The 11,353-nt window shown below is 35.6% G+C and overlaps 2 protein-coding genes across 4 annotated transcripts; both read left to right on the top strand.

Moving 5' to 3' along the window:
* The first annotated feature begins 231 nt into the window (after positions 1-231).
* LOC104237713 (uncharacterized) lies at positions 232-10,921 on the top strand. Of its 2 annotated transcripts, none has more exons than XM_070147612.1 (7): positions 232-567; positions 6,428-6,715; positions 6,806-7,050; positions 7,144-7,359; positions 7,615-7,717; positions 7,816-8,227; positions 10,691-10,921. In XM_070147612.1, the coding sequence occupies exons 3-5, from the start codon at positions 6,895-6,897 to the stop codon at positions 7,636-7,638; spliced, it is 396 nt and encodes a 131-aa protein (XP_070003713.1). In that variant the 5' UTR covers positions 232-567; positions 6,428-6,715; positions 6,806-6,894; the 3' UTR covers positions 7,639-7,717; positions 7,816-8,227; positions 10,691-10,921. The 2 variants fall into 2 exon arrangements, with proteins under 2 accessions (XP_070003713.1, XP_070003714.1); XM_070147613.1 differs by having other exon boundaries at positions 10,688-10,921.
* On the top strand, positions 686-6,421 carry LOC104237711 (uncharacterized). Of its 2 annotated transcripts, none has more exons than XM_070147611.1 (3): positions 686-4,576; positions 4,653-4,955; positions 5,202-6,421. In XM_070147611.1, exons 1-3 carry the CDS (start codon positions 4,560-4,562, stop codon positions 5,245-5,247), a joined length of 366 nt encoding a protein of 121 aa, XP_070003712.1. In that variant the 5' UTR covers positions 686-4,559; the 3' UTR covers positions 5,248-6,421. Both variants share the same exon structure in this region; 1 of them encodes a protein (XP_070003712.1).
* Positions 10,922-11,353: the final 432 nt, after the last annotated feature.

The raw sequence follows: 11,353 nt of genomic DNA, 5'->3' as shown, positions 1-11,353 counted from the left end.
TTTAGCAGCAACCCTATAGGTTGCTACAACAGTTATATTATTAGCAGCGACTTTAAAAAGTCGCCACAGTTTGTAAATAATTTAGCCGCGACTATTTACCTCTGATGTGGCTGAAATTTTTAGTCCCGCCAATATTAAAATTTGGCTCCATATTTTTGGGGCGACTTCTGAGAAGTCCCTGCTAAATATGTATTGCAACGAGTGGGTCGCTCCTATTGCCTTTTAAAATAACAAAAGAAAATAAAATGTGAATCGGTCCTCTCCTAATTAAACACTCTCGAACACATCGAGACGCCCAAAATCGGTTCTCTCTAGAAATCGGTCCTGACAAAAGAAATCCCAAATCGAAATCCCTCAAATCTTCTCGTTTGAAATCGGTCCTCTCTTCTGCTAAAATCTCACCCAAATCGAAATCCCTCAAATCAAAATGTGAATCCCTAATCTTCTCCTTTGAGTTGTCTCTATTGACTCAAAGCTTCTTCAACTTCACGCACTCAAGAACTTGTACACAGCTGGGGAAGTCGGCAAAGGGCAAGAAAATATAGAAGTGAAATTTTAACAACTCAGGTATGTTAAAATCCCTAATCTTTTCGTTTTTCTTTGGGGAAAGAAGTTGCTTTGCTGTAATCGATTTCGTGGAGGTACAATGGAACGAACGATTTCTCTTCCATAATCTAACTGAAAACCTTCTTATTTTGTTAATATCATATGTCTAACTTAAAACCCATATTGATTTACATTTGGGGTTTTTATGATTATTTTGTAAGATTTCACTTCAGGTAGAACAGTTCTATATTTTTATATTTTCTTCTATATACTGACATTTTGGGTTACGATGAGTACCGACGTTAATGGGAAACTATACTGACATTAAGTTAGTTAATTTTTGTATCTCCGAGGTTTATCTTTGGACGCTAACACAATGGTATCATTCATTTTCAAGGCTCAAGTATTTTAGTTTTTTAATTTGCTTTTGTTGTAATTAGAGGCGGAGTCAGAATTTTAACAAGTTTTGTTCAGTGTATGAGGGATTGTTCTTGTTCAGAGTCGGAACTTCAAGTACTCGTTCATTTTCAAGGCTCGAGTATTTAAGTTCTGTTCTTGATTTGGGTGTCTGGTTGTGGATATTTTTTTTTGGATGCCTTCTTTAGAAAGTTTAATTTTAATATAAGGGTCTGTGCAGTGTATGAGGGATTGTTCTTGTGAATTAGCTAAAGGAGAAATTTGTCAACTGGATTCTGCTTTAGACCTGAAACTGAATTCTGGGTAGTGGGCAAGATTTGATTTCATGGCAAAGCTTAAACTTTTTGTTGTGTTGAAAATCCTAGGTGTTTAACTTGGGTGTGGAGTGAAATTGCTGTATGTATAGTATGAGTTAATTGGTTGACGAATTTGGATGTTGTGGATAAAATCTTGGAATAAGAGGAAGCATTTATTGCCTATTAGGAATCTTAGTTTTATGAAATGAGTTCTGGAAGGCTGCACTTTACTTGGAATTCTTGGTGGAATGGATGTTCTTTCATTGATGTTTCAAAACTTTGAAATTGTATAAGAACTGTTGTAAATGTAGCTAGTTTTGATGGTGGTGAGATGTTTAAACCATTTCTCCACCTCCAAGTTATAGACTTTGGAATTCCATTTTCCACAAAGCTAGTACTCCTTCCGTTCCAATTTATGTGAACCTCTTTGAGTGGGCATGAGTTTAAGAAAAGAGGAAGACTTTTGGAATTTGTGGTCCTAAACAAGTTAAAAAGGAGCCAGAGTATTTGTGTGGTTATAGAAGCTTCTCATTAAGGGTAGAATTGTAAGTTTAAGCTAAATTGTTACCAAATTTAGAAAGGGGTCATTCTTTTTGGAACATACCAAAAAGGAAATGTATTCACATAAATTGGAACAGAGGGAGTAGCTTGTATACTGGAGCTACTAGCAGCACCCTTTTACACCCTTTTAGTTTGCTCTTTATCTTTATGTATATTAATGTTAAAAGCGAGGTCACACTTGAATGGAGTAATATTTATTTGACTACAAAGTATTTTCTTAAATTATTTTCTGTACCTCCATTTTTCCCCTCTCCTCTTCTCCACCCGTACCCACTTTTTGTGGTATATATTCCCTTGTTTTCTATCCATCGATTCTGTACATACCCTGGTTTGAACTTGTTCTTCATTGCACACAATTCGTATAAGTAATTCTGGAATGGACTGCTTCCTTCTTGTTTGAATAATGTGTTTTTGTGACTGCTTGTCTGAATAGCCCTGGTATATGTTAGTTATTATATATATTTTGATTATTATAATCCTTCCACTTTTAATTAGTAAATTAATTTATTTATTTTTTAATATAGATATGATGGATAAAAGTTATTTGAATATTAGGAATAGAGTCGACCAAAGGTATAGAGATGGAGTAGACAACTTTCTTAATTGGGCATTCAGCCAACCAACAGTGAACACTATGATTCGGTGTCCTTGTAAAGGGTATATGAATACCACGTTCAAGCTAAGGGTTGGTGTAAGAGGAGATTTATTGAAGAAGGGTTTTTGAGATTCTTATAAAGTGTGGGACTTGCATGGAGAAGTGTTAGTTAGAGTTGAAAATTCGAATACTGCAGTTAGTGATGAAGCAGAAGATGATAGCATTGACGAGGATAATATAACTGAAATGATTCATGATGCTTGTGGATATATGAATGTGGAGGATAATAATAATAATTCAGAGGACAGTGAAGAGCCAAATGTACATGCAACAAAGTTCTACAAATTGTTAGAAGATGCTGAGACAAAACTTTATCCTTGTTGTAAAAAAGTCTCGAAGTTGTCTTTTGTTGTTAAACTACTTCACTTGAAGTGTCTTAACCATTGGAGCAACAAATCGATGAATGCATTATTGAGCTTCTTTAAAGAAGTTCTTCCCGAGGGGTCATTTGTGCCTAATTCTTTCTATGAAGCAAAGAAAGTTCTTTGTGACCTCGGCTTGGGGTACACCAAAATAGATGCATGTCGGAATGATTGTATTTTATATTGGCGTGATTATGCCGACGTCCAAGCATGTCCTAAGTGTGGTAAGTCTAGATGGAATTCCGAAGAACACGGAGGCACGAAAGTAGCTCATAAAATCTTGCGGCATTTTCCAATCAAACCAAGGCTTCAAAGATTGTACATGGCAAGAGAAACAACTAAAAAGATGAGGTGGCACAAGGAGGGAAATGTTGATGATGGTGTCTTGCGACATCCATTTGACTCAATAACATGGAAATCCTTTGATGCACGACATCCCACCTTTTCAGCTGAGTTAAGAAATGTTCGATTAGGTTTGGCGAGTGACGGGTTCCAACCTTATGGGAACATGAGTTCTAATCATAGCATTTGGCCAGTCGTACTAGCTACGTATAACTTCCCACCATGGGATTGCATGAAAAATCCATATTTCATGATGCTGCTTCTTATTCCAGGCCCCAAGTGTCCAGGCAATGATATCGATGTATATTTACAACCAATGATTGAAGAGTTGAAAGAATTATGGGACGGGGTGGAGACTTATGATGCACACTCAAAATCTAATTTTCTGATGCGTGTGGCTATCATGTGGACGATCAATGACTTTCCTGCATACGAAAACCTTTCAGCATGGTCAACCAAAGGCAAGCTTGCATGTCCTTGTTGCCGTAAAGATACACAATTGACTTCTTTGTGTAGTAAGTTGTGTTATATGGGTCATCGTCGCTTCCTTCCCATGGTCCATCCATGGCAGAGAAGTAGGACGTTATTTGATGGGAAAGTTGAAATGGGAGTTGCACCTAACCTTTTAACAGGTGATGAAACACTTGTGCAATTACAAGCTTTGGGTAATGTGGGTTTTGGTGAAGGACAAAAGAGAAAGCATGATGTTCATAGCAATGCTTACAATTGGAAGAAGAAAAGTATCTTTTTCCAATTGCCTTATTGGAAGAGTCTTACGTTACGACATAACCTTGATGTGATGCATATCGAAAAAAATGTGTCCGATAATATTATATCAACTGTCAAGAATATGGTTGGAAAGACAAAAGACACATTGAAAAATAGATATGACTTGATGGATCTTGGAATCAGATAAAGGTTGCATCCTACTGAGGATAGGAATAATACTTTGTTACCGGCAGCATGCTATGCATTGTCCGCGAAAGAGAAGCTGAAGGTATGCAATCTATTAACGAATCTGAAGGTTCCTGATGCATTTTCCTCAAACATTTCAAGGTGTGTCAACGTACAGGAGAAAAAGATACATGGTTTGAAATGTCACGATCATCATGTATTGTTGCAAGACATTTTTCCAGTAGCTATACGTGGTTTGCTACCCAAGGAAGTGTGTGATCCAATTATAGCCTTAGGAAAGTTTTCAAGAGTATATACACTAAGTGCTTGACGATTGAAGATCTTGATATCCTAGAGGCATAAATTCTTGTTATTTTGACCAAACTTCAACTTGTTTTCCCTCCGGCTTTCTTTGATGTCACGGTTCATTTGCCAATTCACTTGCCAAGTGAGGCAAAGCTTGGTGGACCAGCTCAATATCGGAATATGTATCCTATTGAGAGGTAATTTATTGTTTAATAATTTTGATGCTATAGTTTTAGAATGACACACATTATATTAATAAGTCATTTTATATAGGTATCTACGAACACTTAAGTCATATGTTCGCAACAAAAATCGTCCAGAAGGTTCAATTGCAGAAGGTTATTTGGCAGAGGAAAACCTCACATTTTGCTCACGATACTTGAAGAATATCTCAGCAAAGTTCAATAAACCAACTAGGAATGACGATGGATCTGTGTCAAATGATGAGATGTATATCTTTAAAAAAAGTGGGCAAACAAAAGGTGCCTCAGAAGGCAGCAGGCTATCTCATGATGAGTTTAAACAAGCATGTATGTATGTGCTTCAAAATTGTAAAGAGGTTTCGCATTTCATGGAGTAAGTCTCTTATTAACTTCAAGATAGTTTCACATTGAGATAATTTGAATCCGATTTATCTTAGCTAACTAAAAATGTAGGGAATATACAAGAGAGATTAAAATTCAAAGTTCAATGAGAGCTCATAAAAATGGGTTTCTTGATTGGTTTCGCGCATGTGTAGTTGTCTACTCAAATGATAATATTGATATTAGTTTATTCATCCCATCATGTTATTGGTCATAACAATATTGTTCGTCTTTGTAGATATTTGTACTATCTGCACAAGGACGCGCAAATGATGAGCTCATAAGCTTAGCCGTCGGTCCTGCACCATTAGTACATCGATATTCAACATTTGTGGTGAATGGATTTAGATTCCATACAAAAGAGCTTGCATTTGAGAAGAAAAATGCAGAATAGTGGTATTCTTGTGAGAGGAGATGATTCAGACTCTAATAAGGAGTATTATGTTGTATTAAAGAACAATTATGAGTTATCTTATGTGGGAAATAGAAAAGTTTACTTATTCAAGTGTCATTGATGGGATGTGGCTCGCTTAGGAAGAGGATATAAGATTGACAAATAAGGCTTCACAAGTGTGAATACTTGGTGTGCCTTGAATACAAATGAGCCATTTGTGTTGGCATCTCAGTCAGAACAAGTCTTTTACTTGGACGACATGGTCGATAATGATTGGCTTGTTGTTGTGAAGACAAATCCTCGTGACCTTTTCAAAATGCCTGATAATGATGATAATTGTGTAGATATTGAAGATGAAGAATTACTGAATGAAGATGTTTATCAGCAAGAGGAAGCCGAATTTAATACTTTGTGCACCAATGACCAAGAAAATATTGTTGAGGTGTCTCTACATAGGGATAATGTTGAACCACAAAGTATTAACTACGATCATGCAAGTACGCAAGCTCAAAACAATGTGCATAATGAGGAAGATGATTTCATTAATGACAATCATATAGAAATATCAGAGAGTGAAGATAGAGAAGAAGAGTTATTTGATGATGATGATGGGGAGGACATTGATACATCCTCTTGAAGACTAAGAAGCAAAAAGCGAATGATATAGATGTTACATCCTATTTTGAAAATTCTCTATATTTTCGTCCATGACTTTATACTACCCCATGTATTTATTTGGAACTCTCAATGAACCAAAGATTATTGATGCTTGAATCTTTATATTTCTTTTTTGATTCTCTTCGTGATGCTTGTAGCTTTATGTTGTATTGGTATAAAGTAAAGGTGGAAGTAATGAATTGTATTAAAAGAAGGGATCTATTATTCTATGTGCCTGCTAATTTGGGTGAAAAGAATTGACCATCAACTAACAAACAGTAGAGCTTTCTTTACTTTAATATCTAATGAGGCATGGACTTATGTCCCCTTTCTATAGACATGAAGTTAGAAAATTAGTGAATTAATATTTTCTCTATTCTGATCAATCATTTTCTTTTTATGTTTTATTGCAGGAAATGAGAGGAATTGGACGAGGAAAACGTGGGAGAGGCGGGGCGAGCTGTGGTCATGAAAATTTTCAAGGACGTGGCAATTTTGGAGTGACATCTCAGCCACACATACAAATCGGACGTGTATCTGATGCATCTGTAGAGATAGACAACCAAGTAACCCGGGTCAAAGACCTTTACAGACCGGACGAGTATCTACTAACTCTCTCCAAATATCTTCTTTAGAAACACAATTATCACGAAATGTAGCAGAAACTGTGCATTGCTCTCCAGAGGCTGAAAATTGTGCAAGTTAGTTTCTGTTTTTTGTTGTTTTGTGAAAATTATTTTTACTGATTGAGTGGAGCTACTAATGAACAATAGTATCCTTTTACTTTGCAGTTTCTTCCAGCAATAAAAAAAGAGGAAGAGGAAAATACAAATCTAAAAGTTTAGAAGTAAAAACTAAGTGTGGTGGCAAAATCAAAATTATGATTCCAGATGACATTGATAGAGCATTAGGTTCTGGGGCTACAGATATTGTTAATTACTGTGGTTTGATCATGAGGAGCACTATCTCGTTCCAAGATGGAAATTGGCAGAAAATAGTTTTAAAACACGGAGAAGTAATATGGTTAAAGGTCAAGGTAATAAACTACTTTCAATATTGTATTGACTTTAAGTTGCAAGGTTTATTTATGTGGTTAGGATATTGAATATAATGTTACATTTATTGTCAGGATAAATTTGAAGTTTGCAGCGGGTTGCGAGAGCATAGGTTTCAGGCCTTTGTAATTAGCACTATGCAAAGGCTTTTTAGGGCATGGAAAGCTCGACTCAGCATTCTGTACTCTAAGTACAGTACTAATGAAGAAAGATTGTCTCATCGACCTGAAGATGTTGAGCTTGAGGACTGGGAATACCTAATACAATATTTTGGAAGTCCGGAAGTTAAGGTATTAACTTAATACCTAAAGATTGTCTCTTTGAATGATGATTTATTAATCTGTTTACTTAATGGTTGTAAGTGAGAGGAACAAAAGAAATAGAAAAAGCAAATAACTAAGCATTCTTGTGGTACAAAGTCTTTTGCAGAAGTAGAGGAATCTACGGTAAAAATATATTTAGTCCCCTACTATCACATATGTTTCTTTGTTATTTACATATTTATATATTTGCTTATATATTTTTTTTCCGTAACTATATTGCAGAGAAATATTGGACACACCATATAAAGTTTGGGAGATCCAATATACACGCAAGGATGATAGAGGAGAACTGGTGTGGTTGGTTTCACAATCCCAACAAATTCATGTAATTATCTAAAAACACTTATAAAGTTCTGTGTTTCTGTAAGTTTCATTTAATATGTTTTATTATGTTTTGATTTAAATGATTATGCATAAATACAGGGTCAACTCCAGGAAGTTGTCGCTCAGTAACAATCTGAGGAGATCGAGCATCCCATGACTAGAGATGAGATTTTATCCTCCGTTGTTGGTGAGAGAACATGCTATGTTCATGGAAAAGGATATAGAAAGAAGCCTCCTAAAAAGAGTAACATTCAGGCAAACATAGAGGCCAGCGTGTCTTCTGCTATTGATATTGTGCGTCAAGAGATGCAAGCCGAGATGGATAGAAAGTTATAAGAAGAATGTGAACAAATGGCTGCTGAGTTGCGAAGAAATATGGAAATTGAGTTGGAAAGGAAGTTGGCAGAGGAGCGTCAACACGCAAGTGCAGAAGCAGACGAGGATTTCTCTAGAAGTGGAGAAGATGATGCAAGAACAATTTGCTAGTTTTTTGACCAGAATGCAACAACAGGTACTTGCTCCGCTCCTTCTTAACAATTCTTCTTCCTTCTCGACATTTCTTCTTCCTTCCTTTTGTAGTGACTTCATGTTTTGGGGTTTAGTAATGTGTTGGTATCTCTGGTTTTAGTAATGTGTTGGTTCTATTTCAACAGAAAGGTTGATTTTAGTACGTAATGTGTTAGTATCTCTGGTTTTAGTAATGTGTTAGTTCTATTTGACATGTGTGATCTGATGTAATAATGTTTGATAAGTTGAGGAATGAAATGATAATTGGTTGGTCCTGCATATCAGGATCTACAGATAAGTGGGATATTAACTTTTGTTAGTTCATGTTGGTGATAATGCTGCATTTGAAGGATTATGATCAATTTTGACTATTTGAGGTTTCTGTCTGAAGTTATTTGAGTCATTGCTAAAGCTCTAATCTTTCTCATTTCTTTGCTCATTAACTTGCATTGGTTAGTGTTTTTGACCTTTGCAGTTTTTATTCTTTGTCTACTTATGTGTGCTCAGTGTGCCAACATTGTTTGAACCTTTATGGAAAAGCGTGATCTAGTTTCCATGTTGTTTGTGAAGTTATATATAAAGTAGAATACTGATGATACTACTTCTCCAGAAAAGTTACTTCCTCTTTACTTTTGTCTTCATTGGATGATTAACACAACTTCTTATGGTGATCATGCTTGTCTTGAATTTTGAATTAAAGAGGAATTTGTTAAACTCTGTTCTGACTCAAACCGTCGGAGAAATTTTGGGCTAATTGTTGAGTAAATTGCCACTTCATTTTTAACATGCATGCTTATTAGAATTATATGCTTAGGTTCGAGGCATGTGGGCCTTCGGGCCATCATTGTTTATTTTACTGAGAATTTTAGTTTCTTCTGATCTTGCCTGTTTCAATTATAACTTGAATTATTGCTACTTGCTATACCTCTCTTTAACCGTGGCCTATTCTTAGTATATTCACAAAAATTACAAGCACAAGGCTTTGAGTAGTTTATGAGAATCCATTCTCATGATCACTGTTAAGCACTCAAAAAGCAAATGATAGCTTATGCATTTGATATCATATCATATCAGAGAGCTTTAAATATTTGAGCTTTTTGTTCCTAATTCTGAAATTTGGAACTCTCCCTTTGTCCATGTTTATTAGCCCTCTCACATGTGTAGGGATATCAGTAAAGGTGGTGTAGACCTTTGTAGTCTGTGGTGTGTGACTTAGAGCCGCGAGATGGTTTGCTACCTTGTTTGCTTTTCTCTAGCAATGCTAGATGGTACTGCGTACCCCTCCATGTTCTATCTTAGATGTTTCATGATAAGACTCCCATGTATGAACTTCTATTTGGTGTGTGTATTTACCTTGACTTATGTGTTCAACGTACCCTCCATGTTATAGGAACTTTCTGTTGAGATTTTTATAAGGCTAACAGGTTAAAGGTTGTTCTGCTCTTATCCATATACTCATCTACCTCTCAAGTATCATATATTACGATGTTGTTTAAGATCATAGCTTCTTTGTTAGTTATGATACTAAGGTCCTATTGTGTATGTGCCCTGGATTAAATTAGAGCTTGCCCGGATAACATAGATCGTCACCAATTTCCTTTGTGCTTTTGATAATAATAATATTGGGTAGACAAAGTAGTTTCTCCTATTGTTCTGCTAGGCTGGGTTTGGTATTTGGGTTCTCCTATGCCTACAATTTTGTTTCTTTGCTACATATTGTTGAGGTCTGGTCATTCACTGAATGACAAAAGCTATTATATTAGCGGAAACCTGTCGTGCATCAACTTTGGGCAAGAGAAGCAAGAGTTGACATGTCCATATAAATGACAAAAATAAGTTTGTGTCAGCTGCATTCTCTGCACAAAGAGTATATCCTACTTCTTTTTTAAGTGTCTTATGGGAAATCTGATATTGTTTGCAGAACATGAGCGGTTAATGCATCCCCAACACTACTGCTATCTTAGAAACTGTAAGCAATACAAAAAATAACCACAGTGAGGCCTAGATCAAGATGTGTGCATGTAAACTTCGATTCTGCATCAAAAAGATTGTACCATTTCTTCCAATTATTCCATTCTCAACTAAGGCTAAATCATAATATGAGCAGTTGGAAATATCTAAAAAAAAAGGGAGAGAATTGATATCCTTTCAAGTAGAATAAGTCATGTCCTCTTCAACTGAAACCAAGACAGATTCAATTGAGGAAACCCGATGTATACCAATCTTGTCTTGTGTCTGGTTGATCTTGTGTAACTGTTCCAACTAAAAGTGACATCTAAGATTCATGCAACTCTTGCTTTGTGGTCTAGACAACTTTTGCAATTGTTAAGTTGCTTTTTAGTACACAAACTTTGGTCGCAATTTCCGGCTTTCCTTTGACATAGATTGAAAATTCTTAGAATTTTGATAGTAGTTGGATATAACAAATCCCATTATGTTCCTTATATATATTCCTTTTGTCTAGCAGGGACAAGACACTTAAACAATGGTTCAAGGATGGTGTCGAGCAAGGAGCAGTTACAAGGCACTTAAACAGTGGTTGGTGTCGAGCAAGGAGCAGTTACAAGACACTTAATATTTTATCTTTTTTGGAATATGTAAATGCGTACAATTACAATGCACAATGAAGTGTCGGATAGTATATATGTAATTGACTTTTTAGTAATGATAATATTTATAATATTTGGCTTGAGAAATTCTTTTGGTGTTTGCCAAGCATTATTGGTTGCTTTAATATTGATAGTCAATTGATATGAATATCTCTATATGAAATTTTAGAGAATTAGGTTCCTACTGGCATGGAAATGTATATAATTTTGGTTATTATAATTGCTGAGAAAATAACTTTTAGTGGCGACATTGTTTTGTCAAAAATTAGTAATTGTTGCGATATATAAATTGCTACAGAAGGTCAATTTCTTTTGCAGCGACTAAAAGTCGCTACATAAAATATTGTGTCTTTCATGGTTAAACCTTTTGTGGCAACTTTAGTCGCTACTAAATGACATTTATAGTGGCAACATAATCTTGCTACTGAACATAAATATTTTTTGTGGTAATTTTAGTCGCTATTAAAGGACATTATAGTGGCGACATAATCTTGCGTGGCGACATAAACTTGCCACTGAAC

This window comes from Nicotiana sylvestris, chromosome 6 (genome assembly GCF_000393655.2).
Source record: "Nicotiana sylvestris chromosome 6, ASM39365v2, whole genome shotgun sequence".
Taxonomy (NCBI): domain Eukaryota; kingdom Viridiplantae; phylum Streptophyta; class Magnoliopsida; order Solanales; family Solanaceae; genus Nicotiana; species Nicotiana sylvestris.
This window is presented reverse-complemented; position numbering and strand designations above follow the sequence as displayed.

What these genes read in the sequence shown, in the direction of transcription:
- LOC104237711 (XM_070147611.1), top strand. An exon ending in GAGGTTTCGCATTTCATGGA is followed by an intron (nt 4,956 to 5,201) that starts GTAAGTCTCTTA and finishes TCGTCTTTGTAG; the next exon opens with ATATTTGTACTATCTGCACA.
- LOC104237713 (XM_070147612.1), top strand. Translation starts at nt 6,895, where the DNA reads ATGATTCCAGATGACATTGATAGAGCATTAGGTTCTGGGGCTACAGAT. An exon ending in TAATATGGTTAAAGGTCAAG is followed by an intron (nt 7,051 to 7,143) that starts GTAATAAACTAC and finishes ATTTATTGTCAG; the next exon opens with GATAAATTTGAAGTTTGCAG. An exon ending in TTGGAAGTCCGGAAGTTAAG is followed by an intron (nt 7,360 to 7,614) that starts GTATTAACTTAA and finishes ACTATATTGCAG; the next exon opens with AGAAATATTGGACACACCAT.